General features: G+C 34.5%; 1 protein-coding gene across 19 annotated transcripts in view; it reads right to left on the bottom strand.

Moving 5' to 3' along the window:
- The window catches only part of CCDC18 (coiled-coil domain containing 18), a 108,765-nt gene that overhangs the window by 47,181 nt on the left and 41,477 nt on the right, over positions 1-20,107 (bottom strand). For all 19 annotated transcript variants that reach the window (XM_072834532.1, XM_072834536.1, XM_072834539.1 and 16 more), the window contains 7 exons: positions 17,000-17,134; positions 16,753-16,830; positions 11,555-11,671; positions 9,075-9,242; positions 6,227-6,369; positions 747-910; positions 268-481 (listed from right to left, as the gene is read on the bottom strand). In XM_072834532.1, coding sequence (XP_072690633.1) covers positions 268-481; positions 747-910; positions 6,227-6,369; positions 9,075-9,242; positions 11,555-11,671; positions 16,753-16,830; positions 17,000-17,134 — 1,019 coding nt within the window. The remainder of the gene's footprint in view (positions 1-267; positions 482-746; positions 911-6,226; positions 6,370-9,074; positions 9,243-11,554; positions 11,672-16,752; positions 16,831-16,999; positions 17,135-20,107) is intronic.

Here is a 20,107-nt window from a genome sequence, read left to right as displayed (position 1 = left end):
AATTATTCTTTACCACTATATAATATAGGAGAGGGTCAGAATAAAATGGTCTAAAGACCAAGGATAGAAATATTAGTCACAAGGAATGGCTGAACTACTTAGATGGAGTATAAAGACAGGCTGACTGGGATGAACAGTGAGCCAAAGGCAGTTGAGAAATTTAGACATCCAGAATTAAGCAAAAAACTTTACTATATGACCCAAGGAGTCAGAGTAATAAAGTGAAATATCTGTAATTGTGATATCATTTCTTATTATTTAACGCACCTAAGTTCAGCTGTAAGATCCTTTATAGTAGAGTATTTTTCCTCTAATGATAATTGAGCCTTCTGTAGTACATCTCTCAATTCCTGAAGTTGTCTTAAAGTACTTTTTAATTCTCCATGAGCATTCTGGAGTTCAGATTCTAATGCTTCCCGTTTCTGCAAAGCTTCTGTTAGTTCAGTTTCAGTGTGGTGCTGTAATTTTTCTAATTCCTTCACTGTTGAAAGCAAAGAATAATTTTAGTTTTAAAAACATTTTATTTAAACTCAATGTGCCAGAGAGAATAATTTTAGAACTATATAAAAACCATTTATTAAAAATTTGTAAATAATTATAATTAAGAATATCGAATTCTATTCATCTACAAGAGGCTATAAAATACATATTGTCCTTTCCAGTCCTACTAACCCAAATTCTCACTTTATTCTACTTTTTAAATATAAATAAACAGGCAGCTAAGCTCAGCTAACCTGTTAGCTTACCAGAATTTGTCTTCTTATCTAGTTCTGTCTTTGTCTGTTCTAAGATCATGTCTAACTGAGAGAGATGCATTACTTTATTTTCTCCATCTCGTTTTAGGTACATTATTTCTTTTTCCATTTTAGATAGGTCTTCTTTGTACTGATCCATCTCAAGTTTCACTTGTCTAATTAAAAACAAAAAATAAAACCATAAATGATAATTTGGAAACCTAAAGCCAATTGACTTTTAGTCTCTGACTAAAAAGATCTGCAAATTATATAAGGGCAAATACCAGCAAAACATCATCAGAATCTTGGGTCACCCTTAGGTCCTATTATTAAAAATGCTAAAAGATTCTAATTCTGCGCCAATTATGTACCACTAAATAGTACTGTACTACCTGGTAATATTTAACAAGGTTAGCCTTCTTTTCAATCTAACTACAGTTAGCTTGTATAAAGCTTTGTACACTGAGAACATCCATGGATAGTTGTCTGATTCATCTGGAATTTTTATTATCTGCCACACAGAAAATAAGGAAGCCAAGCAATCAAAATATTCACCATAATGACCATACTACTTATAGGAGAACCAAGTCAGTTCTTTGTATTCAGACCTTTATTATTTATGTTATCTTTTTTAGCTTTACAAGGAACTAGAGATTCCCAGACTAGTGCAACTTTCTTGCTTTGCAGATGAGGAAAGTGGAAGGTTCGTGAATTGTCTGGCATAAGACAAAGAAGTTAACAGTGAGAGAATCAGGTTTACTAACTTTCAGTCAGCCCTGAACTTATTCCAACATGGAAGATCCTTCATCTATAGATAAACTAACACAGTGAAAGTTTTAAGTTCATTTATTGGTAATTCCAAAGTGATATTCACTAAGTAAATAAGTGTTAATGTCATCCTCAATGGTCGGTAGAATTGATGCTTCCTGAATCAACATTTTTTGTCACTGTTGTTCTTTATGTCTTTGATATTTTCTAAATTGAGTTTGCAAGCAGGAACACTGCTTTTATAAATGCAACTTAGACAAATGTGAATTTGTTCAAGAGGTTTTTAATCTGATGCCATGAGAGAACTTGAGGAAAACTATAAAACTCCTGAAACAATATGCAAAATTATGTATACATATGTTCCATGTATTGATAATAATCCATAACTCTTTATCATGCCCTCAAATATGTTCACAGTCTAAAAAGGTAAGAAGCTTATTTGATAAATGATAATTACCCTTTTACAGTTCTAAAATTCCACATAAGTGATTTTTAGCTTGACTAATTCATTTCTTACGTTACAGCAGATATAAAACATAATTAGAAAATAATACATGAAAGAGGTTGGCTTATAGTACCAAGAGACGAAAGCTTGTCAGCAAGGAAGTTGGAGGAAAATTATATTAAAAATATACAATAATTGGAAAAGGACAGTAATCTACAAACAGTAAAAAACAGTAAAAAACTCCAATATTTTGTTGAGGTGCTATTATATATCTCAGCATGGTATAATAATTGATGTATTTGTAATGAAAACCCTGAGATGACCAGAAAAATTAAAAATGACAAGAAAATATATATTTTAGAAAATTTCTACCAAAAAGGATATTTTTTTGTTGTAATACAGTTTCAGTACTCGATAAATTCCACACTTACTTATCAGCAATTACTCATTCTTTCTTGATGCTAGGTGAATGAGGCATTAGTATAATAAATATTTAAGGGTTTAAAAATTTTTAATTATTATATAAATAATCCAATACCAAAGATTTCCCCTTAACTTTCAAAATTTTACAACACGCTTTAAACTCGTCAGTTTTACCAGAAATATTTCACCTTCTTATTGCAGGGTTACAGAGCAATCAAGTCTGAGATTGGAAATAAAGCCAAAGGAAGGATCATGCAAACATACTAAACTTTTAGATGTGACAGCTGAGACTCTCTGGCCTCTTCCAATGTAAAAAAAAAAAAAAAAAAAAAAAAAAAAAAGAAAAAAAATTACAATGGTAATGGAGGCAGTCTGAGAAATCTAAAAAGTGCTATAGGAGCCTCAGCACTGAGAAGCCAGGATCAGGATCGTTTACATGAAGTGACATTTACATGTAGTACCAGAAGCACCTTGTAGTTGGTTGTTTTAAAGCATATCTAAACTATGCATTTCATAACCTAACTTCTTTGAATTTCACTCTCTTACTTTAAAAATAGGGAAAATAAATAAATAAATAAATAAATAAATAAATAAATAAATAAATAAATAAATAAATAATAAAACCCATATTGTAGGGCTGTTTTGAAGAATGAGTTAATGTGTCTACCTAGCACATTGCCTGGCACACAAAAAGGCATTCAATAAATTAGTCTCCTTTCTTTCTATCTGAAGATATTTTAATTCTAAAACAGATCCAAGGAGATATTTTAACTGTAATACCTTTTGAGAGAGGAAAAAAAAGAGTTTTATAAATTGTAGTTCCAGAAGTGAAAGAAGCAATAATGAGACCAGAGAAACTGAAGAGCAGAGAAAACCCTGCTTCCTGAAGAGAAGATATCATGGAACTAGAGTATTCCTTTCTTATGAAGTTTAACTGTTTTGCTGATAGGCTTATTAGCATTTGGGACACTTTTCCTATTATATGTGCCTATTAGCTATAATCAAGAAGAGGTTTTGTCTAGAAGCCAAAGGGTAAAGGTAAGAAGAGGAATAAGCAATTGCTTCAATTTTCTCATTGAAACAGAAAGCAAGGGATGCCTGGGTGGCTCAGTGGTTGAGCACCTGCCTTCGGCTCAGGGCATGATTCCGGAGTCCCAGGATCAAGTCCTGCATTGGGCTCCCTGCATGGAGCCTGTTTCTCCCTCTGCTCGTGTCTCTGCCTCTCTCTCTGTGTCTCTCATGAATAAATAAATAAAATATTAAAAACAAAAAACAAAAAACAGAAAGCAAGATCATCAGTGAGAGCAAAGATTGGGAAGGAGCTGTTGGGAGTTTTGAAAGAAAAGGGCTAAGTATAAGAGTCTTCTACAAGTCAGTAAGGTTGTGATTGCCAGGCAGCAGGTCCCTTAAAGGGGGTCCCTTAAGGTTGAAATTATGAATTTTTATATTTTTAAAAAGACTTTATTTGAGAGACAGATAACAAGAGAGTGAGCAGGGGCGAAAGGGAGAAGGAGCCTCCCTGCCCCAGGTCCTGGGATCATGACCAGAGCTGAAGGCAGATGTCTAACTGGCTGAGCCACCCAGGTACCCCTGAAATTACAAATTTAAAGCAAGACTGGTCAGCATGCTCATATTTTCCTCCAGCTTCTCTAGAGATACCAGCATGGAGTAGTGTGAGTTGGATTTTTAGTACTGTATAGAAAAAGTGAGAGAGAGGTAACAGAGTTGCAACTAGATGTAAATAATTGATTTTGATATTTGACTAGAATTTAAGCTCAGTAAAGAAATGAGAGGAGGACATCAAGGAATAAGACAGTGGTGGAACTGATGAATTAGAGATCTTGGTGAGATCAAAGAATTGTTGAATTTGGGGAATTAAAGGGTATCAGGTGGTAACAGAGATATAGATGCCTAATATTTAGATTACAGAAAAACTGAAGATGTTTTGAAATGACAAGGTCTAGAGCAAATCATGAGATATGATAGAACCCAAGAGGAAAGGAATTTTTTAAATAAGAAGCTAACATCTCAGAACAATCAGCTAACAGATATTGAAATCTTCAATAATAATGACAGGAGTGGTGTTGCAGGAAATAACAATACATCACGTGGCCTGTAGGTGTCACAACAGTGAAGGATGATATGGTCTGAAGACCAGAAGTTCAGAGTATGGTGTACTACTCCATATCTCAACCCTGTGGTACAAGAACCATGGGAAAAGGACGCCTGGGTGGCTCAGTGGTTGAGCGTCTGCCTTTGCCTCAGGGCATGATCCTGGGGTCTGGGATCGAGTGCCGCATAGGGCTCCTTGCAAGGAGCCTGCTTCTCCCTCTGCCTATGTTTCTGCCTCTCTCTCTCTGTATGAGAGAGAATGAATGAATGAATAAATGAACAAATGAACAAATAAAATCTTAAAAAAAAAGAACTGTGGGAAAAATTTTTTACTTTAGAGGGCTACAGGACAAGAAGCAAGGTTCTCAGGGAAGAGTAAGATTTCTGTTAAAGCAAGAAAAAAGAAGTAAAGAATATAGATAATGTCTCTCAGGATAGACTGTGAATTCCAGAGGACAAGTGGAAGTCTCTCAGAAGTTGGGATAAGCTGAGAGAAGGAAACAGTATATGTGGTGAGGTTTTGGGGAATTAGTATGAGAGATGACTGTTGACCTCGAAGTACACAGCTTCTTGTGGTGTCTGGCATAAGCAAGGATAACATTATTATGTAACTATTCAATTAGACACTGGTGGTGAGGCTGTTGTGTGGGTAGACATCAGTCAATGGAAGGAAGGAGGTCTGAAGAACTGTGCGTGATCTTAGTCTTAAACACAGGGCAATCCTCTTGACCCAGTTCTAGATGACAGTTGACATCTAGAAAAGCAAGTTGCTACTCAATGCACAAAGCCCTGATCTTTACTCTTGTCAGTGGGAGAGAGGGAACCTGAGGACATGGGGTTTTAGTTCAATGCCTAAGTTAATTCTTGACTCCTGTTGGTAGCATTGTAGTTAATTATGAGTGTATAATTTCCTTTAGAGGTTTTATGTATTTATTTGAGAAAGAGGGACAGAGATAGTGACAGAGCACAAGCAGGGAGGAGAAGGAAAAGCAGGATCCCCACTGAGCAGAGAGCCCGATGCAGGGCTCAATCCCAAGACGGTGGGTCATGACCTGAGCCAAAGGAAGATGCTCAGCCAACTGAGCCACACACGTGGCCCCCCCTTTGAGTGTATTAATCATGTTAGCTCTTGCTGACAAAGCATTAGAGGTCTGGGGAAGCTGGGGAATGCTTTCACCTTATGGGTCCTTTCTTAACCAATTAACTAATGATTCCTGGTCTGGACTCAACCAAATTAAGTCAGAATCCTTGGAGGTGAGACCTAGGCATCAGTACTTTTTAAAGCTCCTCAGGTAATTTTAATGATCAGCCAAGATTCAAAATCACTGTTGTATTCTGTTAAGCTAATCTCCTCCATAAACAATTAGACACCATGAAAGTTTTCAATGAGTACATCTTTGCCTACAACTTTTAATAGTATTCACAATTTAATATAATAGTTGCTGGGTGCCTATGAAGTGTAGGGAACTATGCTAATTGTTGTGGGAGGATCCTAAAGTAAACTAGAAATTATTTTGGCCTTAAGGAACTTTTAATACAATAGGAGGATAAAGGATGTTAACTATAATACAAAAAAAGCATAAAGAAGGATATAAAGGTATAAACAAAATGCTGTAAAAACACAGGCTGTGAAAAAATTAAATCTTTAAACAAATGCTTCACTTAACATTATATGATATTGAAATTCAGGTAACTACTGATGTTGAAATAGGAAGAAAAAGAAAAACTAACATATTCATTTTACCTGGCAGTACCAGTAAGCTCAATAACTTTTTGCCTTTTCAAATCAGCTTCACGTGTGGCTGCTTCACATTTCTCCTCCATTTTTCTCAACTTTTCAGCTGAACTTTCCCTTTGTTTTTGAAGCTCTTGTTCCAGTTTTGATACCTTATAAAACAATTTTCATTAAGTATTTTAAGTTCAGTCACAGTATAACATTCTTTGGAATAAAAATATTTATATAAATTTTAGCCTATCATTCAGTTTCCAGATTCCAGTTTCCAGTATTATAAAACTCAAAGTACAGAGTAGGAAGTAAATGTTTTGGAAATAAAAAGGCAAAACTTAACTTTGTATAAGATATTTCATTCATATACATATTTAGAAGTAGCCACATCATAACACTAAGATAAGATTTACAAGAATTGAACAAAATAATGATTAATGTGCCCCTTTTCATTATCCAAATCCATTTGAAATGTTTTCTTCTCTGGTCAAACTATGTTGCTTTCCTTCTTCACAAATTCATTCATTCATGAAGACTTCTAAATTCCCAACTGCTCTCAAACATTACCACTTGTATTTGCTCCTATTATTTCGTCTGTTCTCCTACAGTGAAACACGTATTTTTTTCCTACCATATAAGTCAAATTGCTCCTGACTATCACTGCTCTCTCTTCTTGGCTTCTTTATATTAGCATTTAAAATGTTCAAGACATTCCCATTATGAAAAACTATCCTCCATACCTCTACCTCTCTCCAACTACCACCACCCTTTCTTTCCTCCTCTTCAAAGCCCAATTTCCCAGTTTCCTATTCTTGTTGTATCATCTTCTCACTTCTCATTCACTCCCCAAACCAAAGCAATTTAGCCATTCTACAAAACTGAGCAGTGTCACTAATGACCTCCATGTTGCTAATTCCAGTGGACATTTCTCAGCCCTCATTTTACTTGATCTTGATTTCAGCAGCCCATGGCACCAATTATCATTCCTTATTTCATGAAATACTTACTTTGGCTTCTATGTACCATATCTCATAGAGATCTGTTCAAGTTAATCTTCTCACCTCTTATTCTGTATTTTCTCCCTAGTTAAACTCAGACACTCCATGTTTTCAATGAACATCTACATGACTGTGCTCTTCAAGTTAATTCTGGCTAATGGCCTTAATATCCTCTCTGCTCTTCTAAAACCTCTCACTAAAGAACTGAATACAGATTATAAGTTATTAATTCTACACTTCTAATTCAAGTTCCAAGAATAAAATTAAAATAGAACCCAGGTAAAAACTAAAGAGAACCATCTGCGTTTTATTAAATAGCACACTCATAAAGCAGAAAGAATCTAAAAATGAGTAATAATCTGAAAGGATCTAACATGTAATCTATGCATACTGGGAAATAAATGAAAGGCAGAAAGAGAATTCTGTATACACTGGAATATTTACTCCAAATACTAGAGAAATTTTGAGATAGAAACTTCTTGGGCAGCTCAGGTGGCTCGGCGGTTTAGCGCTGCCTTCAGCCCAGGACCTGATCCTGGAGACCCGGGATCAAGTCCCACATCAGGCTCCCTCATGGAGCCTGCTTCTCCTTCTGCCTGTGTCTCTGCCTCTTTCTCTCTCTCTCTCTGTGTCTCTTGTGAATAAATAAAATTTAAAAAATAAACAAAAACTTCTTTAGACCCTCGAAGAAATTAAAGAACATACAAAAATCTCTTAAAGATCACAAAGAAAAAAAAATTACCAAATGAGTATACAAATGAATTGGTAGATTTATGGGGGAAAAAAAGAGACGAAAGCCATAATATCATTACTGAAATGAAAACAACTTCAGAAGGAACAAGAATTTTAATCAATTCTGAAAACCAGAGTCAACAACAAGGGACTTAGGAAGTGGGAATCAAGCGCAGAAGAGATGAAGAAATGCTTTTGGATGAAGCTGAACAGTAGGCATAGCAAACAATAGGTCTAGACTTTAACAAAGGGATGGAAAGCCACAGAACAGCTGTCTCTTAAAAAAAGAAAACAGGGAATACCTGCTTCATATTTCTGAATGCATTGAGAGATTCTTTAGTTCCACTGGAGAGGCTGAAGATGAATTTAGAATATATAAATAAAAAGTCATCCAAATTACAAAAAGGTAAGGTGTTGTGAGATTATAGGGAATGTTTTTTAATTTATACATTTTTATAAAGTTTGAAAAAGAAAAAACAAAACCAAAAATATGAAATAGCTGTCCAAAGAATTCAGATGAACTGGTAATGAATGAAAGAGAAAAGATTCAACTCTAGTATAAAATTCCTAAGATTCTTTCATTGTAGTTATCATTTAGTTTTAGAAATAGTTTCCTCGGCAGCCCTGGTGGCTCAGCGGTTTAGCGCCAGCCTTCGGCCTAGGGTCTGATCCTGGAGACCTGGGATCGAGTCCCATGTCCGGCTCCCTGCATGGAGCCTGCTTCTCCTTCTGCCTGTGTCTCTGCCCCTCTCTCTCTCTCTTTTTCTGTGTCTCTCATGAATAAATAAATTAAATATTAAAAAAAAAGAAATAGTTTCCTTTGGAATTTTTCTTGTAGTACACTGCTTTAGCATTTCTTTGGGGTTATCACACATCCTGATCCAAAAACATGATTGAATGAAGAAGTCTAAATTATAACTAAGTTCCATAGATGATAAAAATGTGCCCATAGCATTAGAGATGTAGGTTAGAATACACAAAAATAGAATTTTACCTATTTTTCAATGTTAAAATAGAATATTTCTTAGACTAGGAAATCTTTTCAGGTAAACAGCAATTAATAACAAAATATTTATTACTGATTTTTAAAATTTCTATTTCATACAAGTGAAACTATTTTGACCAATAATATATACCTGTTTTTCAAGTTTAGTTTGAATGTCTTCTAGCTCTCCGTTTCTAATTGTTTCTTGTTGTAACATTTGCTGCTGTTGCTGAAGAGTATGCTGTAGAATAACATTCTGCTCAGCAGTCTCTTGAAGACTGTGATTTTTTATCTTTAGTTCTTTCTGTAAGCAGTATACCTAACAAATATATAAATTTCTCATTAAAATGACATGTCAAATAAAAAGCCGTAAAATGTCAAAGTAGTCTTCCTTCTTACCTTCACGTGTCATGTGGGATAATTGTATTTATGGCTATAGTTTGTTACATGGAAGGGCAGGTTCATTTTTCTGATGGGAGGATACATTAGAAGGGTCTGTTTATACGACTGACTCTTGGATGGTGTCTGGGAATGTGGCTTCTGAAACATTCCCTAAGTGATGAGATTGTTTTGGCTTATGGCACTGAATCACACTTTCCTTCTGGGAGTTTCTAATTTTGATACTTGTCCTAGGTGACTAGCCCCCAGTAAAAATCCTGAACTTTGAGTCATAAACAAACTTCTCTGGGCAGAAACACTGCACACACATTGCCACATTTCACTGCTAGAGAAAGAAGCATGTTTTATGTGACTCCTCTCAGAGAAGGGACAGAACCCAGGAAGCCATGGATTTCTCCACGCTACATATAATGAAACTTTCTCCTTACTGATAATAAACTACAGGCATATAAGCACTGCATAAATGTTAGGTGCTATTTATTATATTATTGTTGTAATAATTGTTGTAATTGTTGTAAAACTATTGCTGTTGTTTATAAAATGGTATCTCAGTAAATCATGCAAATATTCACGATCCAAAAAACACATAAAGGAGGGGCACCTGGCTGGCTCAGTGGTTGAATGTCTGCTTTTGGTTCAGGTCATGACCCCAGGGTCTTGGGATCAAGTCCCACATTGGGCTCCCTGCAGGGAACCTGCTTCTCCCTCTGCCTATGTCTCTGCCTTTCTCTCTGTATCGCTCATGAATAAATAAAACCTTAAAAACAAAAACAAAACACATAAAGGAATGACAATATCAACTAAGAAACTGTATTCATTCACTCCACATATTTAAGGCTTGAATATGCTGGTCCTCAAAATTGCTTTAAAAGATACCTTTAAAATTATCTGGAAGTATTTACTAGGAAGGAGAAAAATTCCCTTTGTCCTAATAATCCAAATCCAATAAATCTGCCAAAAGAAATTATGTTAAAATCAAATTAATAATGCAGCATAATTTAATATTTATTTTTTAATATTCTTTACCTGCTCCCAAAAGAGGAAAAGTTTAATAAATGATGATATATCAATCTGATTTAAAATGATGCAACCACTTAAAATCATAATTTAAAAGACAGGAGCAAATACAATATTTACAAAATGAAATTAAGGGGGAAACCCCCCCAGAATTACATTTCACTAACATAATTATGAAAAACAGGCAGGCACATAGACTACTGAAAGCTTAAGTATTAGAAAGTGGATTGTAGGTAAATCTTTAAAAAATTTCTTATTGTTGCTTACATAACAATTTTTAACATGAAGGAAAATAAAAGCCTTTCTTTTAAAGCAAAAAAATCTTTCCAATAAGTATTCCAGAAGAAAGAATTTTTAAACTGCTAGAAAATAGTAGAAGAGAACTCTGACTTGGTCCTTTCTTCTAATTATCCAGTATCTCAATAATTCATCTCAATAGAGAAAGTTGAATTTCTAAATCTAATTCTCAATCCTTTAGACAACCAGAAAAAGCAAAAACAAAATGAAAAAACTTGAGGCATTTTATACTTCTAAATCTAAAACAATATTCTAAGTGTTAATCATTTTATATTACTCTCTATATTAATCATTTTATATTAGAATTACTCTAAATAATTTCATCTTCTGATTCCCTCGAAATAGATAAAAGAATCAGAATTTAAGGTGTCATATTTTGTGTTGCACTGAATTAATGTTTGTTATAAACAAAGAATATGGGACACCTAGGTGGCTCAGCAGTTGAGCGTCTGCCTTTGGCTCAGGGCATAATCCCACAGTCCTGGGATTGAGTCCCACATCGGCCTCTGTGCATGGAGCCTGCTTCTCCCTCTGCCTGTGTCTGCCTCTCTCTGTTTCTTTCATGAATAAATAAATAAAACCTTAAAAAAAAACAAAGAATATAAAATTAGAATTTATATTTTAATGTAAAGATTTTATATATTTATCTGAGAGACAGATTACAAGTGGGAGGGAGGGGCAGAGGGAGAAGCAGACTCTCCTCTGAGCAGGGAGCCACTATGGGGTTCTATCCCAGGACCCGGGGATCATGACCTGAGCCAAAGGCAGACATTAACTGACTGAGTCACCCACATGCCCCTTAATGAAAATTTTTTTTTTATCAGCTACATTAAGATGTACTTTTAAAGAATATTAAAAAAAAAAAACTCAAAAAGAAATCATGTGAAAAATATGCTATTTACAAAAGTGCTAATTTACCTCTTCAGATTTCTTCTTTAGCTGCTTTTCAAACTTTTCCTTATTTCCTTCTAATTGATTCAAATGCAAGGCAAGTTCTTCCTTACAAATTTCCAGTGCTGAATCTAGTTGTCTGACCTAAGCAGGAAAAAAGTAAAAAAAGAAAAATCAATTCATAGTAATGAGTGCTTATTATATATTCAATATTTTACAGGTTTATGTTACCTAAATGCTTCAAACAGTGAATACTCAGCCCAACTTAGGGTACAAAATGGTATTATAGAAAAGATTTATTTAGAAAACAAATTTTTCATTGCAAATTAGGAGATCGGAGATTGAGGTCCTGAAGAATAAACAGAACATGAACAAGTGAAGAAGGGCATTCTGGGGAGAGGGAGTAAGTCCAGAGACAAGACAATGTGAAAAGGAATGGTGTGAAGTTGGCAATTTAGGGTATGAAGAGTATCAGTTTATAGGAGATGGGTATTTGGGAGATTAGATTGGAAAGACATACTGGGGCCAACTGTCAAGAACCTGTAGACCAAATGCCCTAAAACACTAACCTAAAATGGTAAGCAATATATAAGCCTATTCCTTAAGTTCCCTTGATCAAGGAAAAAAGCACTGGTGTACTATGCTAATAATTCTATGGAGTGAATATTCTAAATATGATGAAGTCACTAAGAAAATGAAAATGTTTCTGTAAGCTGGAAAAAAAACTTAGGAGGCTGCATTTGTTTTGAATCAATGAAAACATTTTCAGAAAGGCAGCACCGTAACTTGGTTCAATAGCTGCAAATGCTTTACACTGTAACCTTAATAATAAAGAGCAAATGAGCAAAGAGCAACCCAAATTCAGTAACTTTTTTTTCCACAAAAATTAGTTCAAGGGCCAAAATTTGCACATGTGATCCATATCCCACATGTCAATAAGATGCCTGTCTTGCTCCTTTCTTACTATAATTTTGAGCTTTTCGGGAGTGTTTTTTCCCCCCTTAAAGCAAGCATTCTTATAAGTCATCTTGAAGGTGTAAAAGAAATCTCAAGATGAGACAAAGAGAAAAATGCTCCCTCTTGCAGATACTATTTATTCTATATCATAAAATTATTCTTGCAACTCATTTCTAAATAGACAATCTTGAAAGACAATTTTTGAAGACAGTCCCTCTAGTCTGTGAGTATAACCATTAACAGCTAAAGAGTTGGTAATTTTGAATTATTATCCTTGCTAATAAATTATTGCCCTAGTATAATAATTTTTAAATTAATGTTTGTTTTATGAAAGGTATAAATACTTAAGAGTTTTCTTTCTTTTTTCTGAGGTTTTTGTTGTTTTGAGTTTTCTTTCTGAAGCGTGAGAATGAGCACTGGCACTTGTATCATCCCCGCACACAGAGAAGAAATAAAATCTGGGGACTGTCAGAATACCACACCTGATAATTAATAATATAAAGACTAATTCAGGCAATATTTATCACTAGTTATTAAAATTACTGGTTATAGGTTGTTGAGGAGTGGGGCATTCACATGGCCTGAAAGAATCACTGCACATTTATTAATTATAAAGGAAAAAAATGTGCCCTTCACATGGTGAGATCTGGCAGCAATCAGCTTAAATAAAGTGCCAATATTGGCAATGCCAGTAATGGGGTGGTTTGACATGTGCTTCCTGATGGGAAGCAGAAGAACACAGTATAACTCATGGGATGTTCTAGTTGACCCAGACTTTTCAGAAGATTCAAGAAGAATAGGAGAATAGAGAGTGAGCTTAGGGAAACCTAAAGTGCCAAAATCAACATGTAAGTATAATTGAATCCTAGGCTGGAAAAAGAACAAGAAAAATCTAAAGTAGTGTTTTTAAAGGTTTTAATGAGCATACAAGTCAGCTGGGCACCCTACTGAAATACAGATTGTGAATCAGTTAGAAGGACAAGGAATAGGATGATATAAAACAGGAGACATGGGCTCAAAATATAATGAGACACTCACTCTCAGGGTCATGCCAAGTGCCAACATTACACTTATATGACCCTGAGAGTAAGCATCTCCCTAAATTTTGCATCAGAAGTAATTCACTTCCTTCACCTTAGTCCCAATTCTGGTAGACCTGGGTTACAACCGAAATTCCACAAGTCAAACAAGTTCCTAAGTGATGTTGATGTTGCTAGTCCACAGATCATGCTTTGAGTAACAAGGCTACAGAATGACTTTAAATAATTGGAAAAATTTCAGTACGGACTGTGTGTTGATTGATGTCACTGAATTAATTTTTACTTTCTCAGGTATGTAGAGTGGTATGGTCACATAGGAAAAAGTTTCTGTCCCCAGGAGATGCAAGTTTAAATACTGAAGGTATAGGGGCAGCCTGGTGGCTCAGCGATTTAGCGCTGCCTTCAGCCCAGGGCCTGATCCTGGAGTCCTGGGATCGAGTCCCACATCAGGCTCCCTGCATGGAGCCTGCTTCTGCTTCTGCCTGTGTCTCTGCCTCTCTCTCTCTATCCCTCTCTCTGTGTCTCAAATAAATAAATAATTAATCTTTAAAACCAAAAAATAAAAGTCCCTTTAAAAAAATATTGAAGGTGTAAAGGGTTATGACATCTGCAACCCTCTCTCAGGTGGTCTGGCAAAAAGGAAATGTGTCTGTATGAGACTGGGTAGAAGCCTGCAAAGTGGGTATGTGCATACATGTGTATAGGGAGATATGAAATGAATGTAGCTACAGCTTAACAGTAAATCTAGTAAAGGGTACACAAATGTTCTCTATACTTTCTATTTTTTTGTAGGTTTGGAATTTTTCAAAATAAAATTTAAGTAAAATTAATAAATCAATTTAAAAAATAGTAAAAACCATTTACTACTCTGTTGAATTTATTATTTGAACAAGGGGTTTGAGAGTCTATATCTCATATGGATAAGCATCATTCACCTCATACCATTATAAATATACATGTATACATATGGACATGAATGAATAGAAATGAAAACAAAGACATTGCTTTGTTGAACCAAAGAATTTCCTCAGAAGTATAGTATGGGGGTAACCAGGTGTGAGCTCTACCTACCTACCTTCAACAAAAGCAGCTAGGTTCTTTTTAAATTTTTTTCCACTTACAACTTTCTTTGGGAAAAGAAAAAAAATCCAGAGTGGAACATAAAAACAAAACAAAAGAAAATAAGTAAACAAAACTCTAAATCTAATAAGCAACTTTCTCAATATTCTATTTAACAACATGTAACATAACTGCTTTAATTTATTAGTTTCTTGTTCTTGTTCAGAATTTTCCCATCAATCTTCTACTTCTCATTAATCATACTTTCATAAGTGATACAACTTTAAATTGATTCTTAGAAATCTCTTGCAGATAGAAAATTAATAATTTTTGTGACTTCATTAGCTTTATTTGTACTTCCTTTGTTAATGGTTGGATTGACGCATTTTTCAAGAATTTGTCGATTGTGGGACGCCTGGGTGGCTCAGCGGTTGAGCATCTGCCTGTGGCTCGGGGCGTGATCCTGGAGTCCCAGGATGGAATCCTACTTCAGGCTTCCTGCATGGAGCCTGCTTCTCCCCCTGCCTATGTCTCTGCCTCTCTCATGAATAAATAAATAAAATCTTAAAAAAAAAAAAAAGAATTTGTCGATTGTAAGAATATATTGATTTTTTAAAAGACTTTATTCATGAAAGACACGGGGGTTGGGGGGGGGGGCAGAGACACAGGCAGAGGGAGAAGCAGGCTCCATGCAGAGAGCCCAATGTGGGACTCGATCCCAAGTCTCCAGGATCATGCCCTGGGCTGAAGGCAGCGCTAAATCGCTGAGCCACCAGGCTGCCCTTTGGTTATTTTTTAAGAATTCATTACTTTTAATGCAAAGAACAAACAGAGGTACGTAGAGGGACATAGCCAAAAGTCAACAAGGGAAAGTGGTAATCACATAATCAAGAAGAAACTAGATTTGTAACTTCAATTTTGTTGCTATAAATATCCAGTATGTTAAGTTTAATATAGCTTGAGTCATAGGAATGTTGCTTCTATATTTCTTCCTCATTTTGGTATTTGCCCCAGTATTAGAGCTATTAAGGGAATAAAATCCAATAACATAATTTATTCTTACCGATATTAATATCTGGTTATTAATATATAAAAATAAACTACTAGATGGGTTATATAATTTAATAAAAAACAGGAGTTAAATAGCAACATTGATTTTATTTAATGAAATTATTTTATGCCTATAACTTTTATGATTTTTTCATGTTAATGATCTTAGAGACTATTTTTACATGAGGAAATGAATTGACATGGCGTTAAATGTTAAGTTTTGGAGAGTACTATACAAAGTTATGGATAAAGATATAATTGTATTTACACAGGCATATTTGGTAACAAAATGGATTAAATACAGAGTACTAGGCAAAAATAACACTGAATTTTAAAAATATTCTTTATATTCAATCCATATATCACAGAATAAAGATAACAGCAACTTTGGACTTGTTTTTAACACTAAAAATACAAGGAAGAAATATCAAATATAAATACTTATTAAACTCTCAGTAACTGAGTATGTGCTGAGCATTACATGTATCTCATTTCATCTATTATTCCTACTGACCCTTCTCTAGAGTATTATAATCTGTATTTTATAGATGAAAAGTTGAAATTCAGAGAGCTTAAATAACCTAGCCACTGTTAAAGTCAACTAATAAGCACCGTGAAGTCAGAACGGAAACCCAAGGCAACTTAGCTCCAAAACCCATTTTTTAAACCACGAAGACAGAGTAATTACAAAACTGTATTTTACCTGGAAATTTTGATTTCATCCCCTAATTAATCTTATAGCAGAACTGGTAAAAAGAAGCAAAACTCGACTGCTTATATATTCCTCTCCCTTCACTTCCTCTGTTAATTCTTTACTGATAAGTAGCTATGCTTAAAAACACATTTTTTGTTAAAAAAGAAACCTTTCTTAAGGCAAAAAACAAAAAAAAAACAAAAAATAGGGTAAACAATCAACAAGCCAGATTACCAAAAATCAAATAATTAAGATCATAATTCACATTGAAGAAAATATATTTACAGAAACTAAATTCACTCACTCAGGTAAAATCTTTACCTGCAAATTGTTATCTAAATAATTTTTACAATTTATAGAGAAAAGTATAAAAGCTACAGAATGTCCCTATTAAGAAAAAAGTTTTTAAAAATTAGCGTACTAGCCTTGATTGTTTCTTCAGATACTTGGTTCTGTAATGTTCTCAAAGCTTCATCTTTTTTCATGTTTTCCTTTTCCATCTCCTAAAAACACACAGATTGGTAGCAAAAATATGAGTATATGTATAAATATTCTAATTTTAGCATTACTAATGGGCTGCTAAACAATTGATTTAATTAGAATTGAAGGTAGGTTACAGAAACATAAATGATTAGTCAGCTTTAAACAGCACTTTTACAAAGGTGATTTTACCCCTTTGCTTTCTGTCAAGAGTCGGTCTAGTGATTCAAGATGATGCTGTTTACATATTATATCTTGCTGCAAAATGGACATAGTCTTTTCTTGTTCTTTAAACTGTTGGTCTTTCTTCTCTAGTTGAGATTCAAGCTAAACATATAAACACAATTTATTAACTTTCATATAATTTTTTTAAAATCATGAAACATTTTAAATAGAAGATAAAAACACATGATCCAACTACAGTTGACTCTTGAACAATGCAGAGTTTAGGGGGGGCTGACCCTTTTGCAGTTGAAAATCTGTGTACAACTTTTGACTACACAAAAATTTAACTCCTGAGAGCCTACTCTTGACCAAAGCCTTACCAATAACAGAAACACATACTGATTGTGTGTGTTGATTAACACATATTTTGTATGTTACATGTATCATATTCTTATAATATGCTAGATGAAAAGATGTTATTAATAAAATCATAAGGAAAATACATTTATAGTACTGCTGCAAAAAATCCACAAATAAGTGGATCCATGCAGTTCAAACTCAAGTTGTTCAAGAGGCAACTGTATATGCTGTCTACCGAGACTCACCTGAGATCCAAAGACACAAACATGTTGAAAGTGAAAGAACAGAAAAAGATATTCCATGCAAATAGTAACCAAAAGAGAGCAGGGATACCTACACAAATATCAGATAAAACACTTTAAATCAAAAAAGGTGGTAAAGACAAGGAGGACATTATTTACTAAAAAATTCTAAATAATAGTGAGATATAATAATTATAAAATTTATTCATGTAATGACAATCAAAATATACAAGGCAAAAACTGACAGAATTAAAGGGAAAAATAGTTTTACAAAAATAGTTGGAAACATCAGTACCCCACTTATAATAATGGACAGAAGACCAGACAGAAAATAAGGAAACAGATGACTTAACATAATAAACCAACTAGATCTAATAGACATATACAGAACACTCTACTCAACAGAATACACATTCTTCTCAAGTGTAAAGGGGACATTTTGCAGGATAGACCATGTTAGGCCACAAATGGAAGACTCAACACATTTAAAAGGACACATACCATTCAAAGTACCTTCTCTAACTACAACCAGATGAAATTAGAAATGATGAATGAAAGGAAAATTTTAAATTTTTTTAAGATTTTATTTATTTTTTTGACCGAGAGAAAGTGAGTGAGCGTACAAGTAGGCAGAGCAGCAGGCAGAGGGAAAGGGAGCAGCAGGCAGAGGGAAAGGGAGCAGCAGGCTCCCCGCTGATCAGAGAGCCTGGTGCAAGGCTCGATCTCAGGCCCTGAGATCATGACCTGAGCGGAAGGCAGATACTTAACTGACTGAGGCATCCAGGTGCCCCATGAAAGGAAAATTAAAAAATTCACAAGATTGTGGCATTAATTAAACAACAGATTTTTAAACAACCAATGAATCAAAGAAGAATTCACAAGGGAAATCAGAAGATAATTAGGAGACAAATGAAAACAAAAACACAACTTACAAAAACTTAAAAAGGACACAACCAAAGTGGTGCTAAAGGGTAAATTTACAGCTATAAATGCTTACATTAAAAAACAAAAAAGATCTCATCAATAATTTAACTTCAAAATATAAGGAACTAGAAAAAGAACAAACCAAACCCAAAGCTAGTTGAGGGAACAAAATAATAAAGATTAAAGATCAACAAAATGGAGAACAGAAAATAAAGAATATCAATGAAACAAAAAATTGGCTCTTAGAAAAAAATAAGTAAAATTGACAAATATTTAGCTGAGTAGATTAAAAAACACAGAACTCAAATTACCAAAATCAGAAATGAAAGTAGGGATTATACAAAAGAGAGTACTGTGAATAATTGTATGCCCAGAAATTGAATAACCTAGATGAAATGGACAAATTCCTAGAAATATAAAACCTACAAAGACTGTATGATGAAGAAATAGATCATCTGAATGACCTATGGCTGGTAAGATTTTAAATCAGGAATCAAAAATCTCTCAACAAAGAAAAGCACTGAACCTGACAGCTTTGCTAGTGAATTCTACCAAACATTTAAAGAATACCAATCGTTAGGGATGCCTGTATGGCTCAGTCAGTTGAGCGTCTGACTTGTGATTTCTGCTCAGGTCATGATCTCATGAGTCATGGGATCAAGTCCGGCATTGGGCTCTGTGCTCAGGAAGGAGTCTGCTTGAGAGTCTCTACTTCTGCCACTCCCCCCATCCTTGTCCTCTCTCTCAAATAGTAAAATATAAAAAAAAACAACAAAAATCTTTCTCAAGCTTTTCCAAAATAAGTTAAGGAAGAGAGATCACTTCTTAACTAATTCTGAGACCAGTTTTAACCTGACACCAAAACCAGACAAAGACACTAATGGAAAACTATAGATCAATACCCCTTATGAACATTAATGCCAAATGAATATAATATTGATAATTCAAACTTAGCAGCGTGGTAAAAGGATTGTACACTATGATCAAGTAGGATTTGTTCCTGGAATGCAAGGGTGGTTCAATATGTAAAAATCAATCAATGATTACATTGCCATATCAACAGAATGAAAGAAAAAAAAAAAACATGATCATCTCAATTGAAGAAAACCTGACAAAATTCAACACCTTTTCATGATTAAAACACTCAACAAACTAGGAATAAAAGAAAATTACCTTAACATAATAAAAGCCATATATGGAAAACCCACAGCTAACATCCTACTCAAAATGGTGGAAGACTGAAAGCTTTTCCTCTAAGATCAAGCACAAAACAAGGATGCCTCCTCTCACTTCTATTCAGTACTAGAAGTTCTAGCCAGAGCAATCAGTGCCCATCAACAGATAAATGGATAAGCAAAACGTGCAATATACAGACAACAGAATATCACTCATTCTTATAAAGGAAGTAAATACTGCAATATTTCATAATATGGATGAACTTCAAGGACATTATGCTAACTGAATTAAGCCAGTCACAAAAAGACAAATACTATATGATTCCACTTACCTGAGGTACTTAAGGTAGTCAAAATCATAGAGACAGAAATAAGTAGAATGATGGTAGCTACGGGATGGGGGGAGGGGATAATAGGAGGTATTGTTTAACAGG

This window comes from Canis lupus, chromosome 8 (assembly GCF_048164855.1).
Source record: "Canis lupus baileyi chromosome 8, mCanLup2.hap1, whole genome shotgun sequence".
NCBI classification, from domain to species: Eukaryota; Metazoa; Chordata; class Mammalia; order Carnivora; family Canidae; genus Canis; species Canis lupus.
Note: the sequence above shows the minus strand (reverse complement) of the source record. Positions and strands in the feature narration are given on the sequence as shown.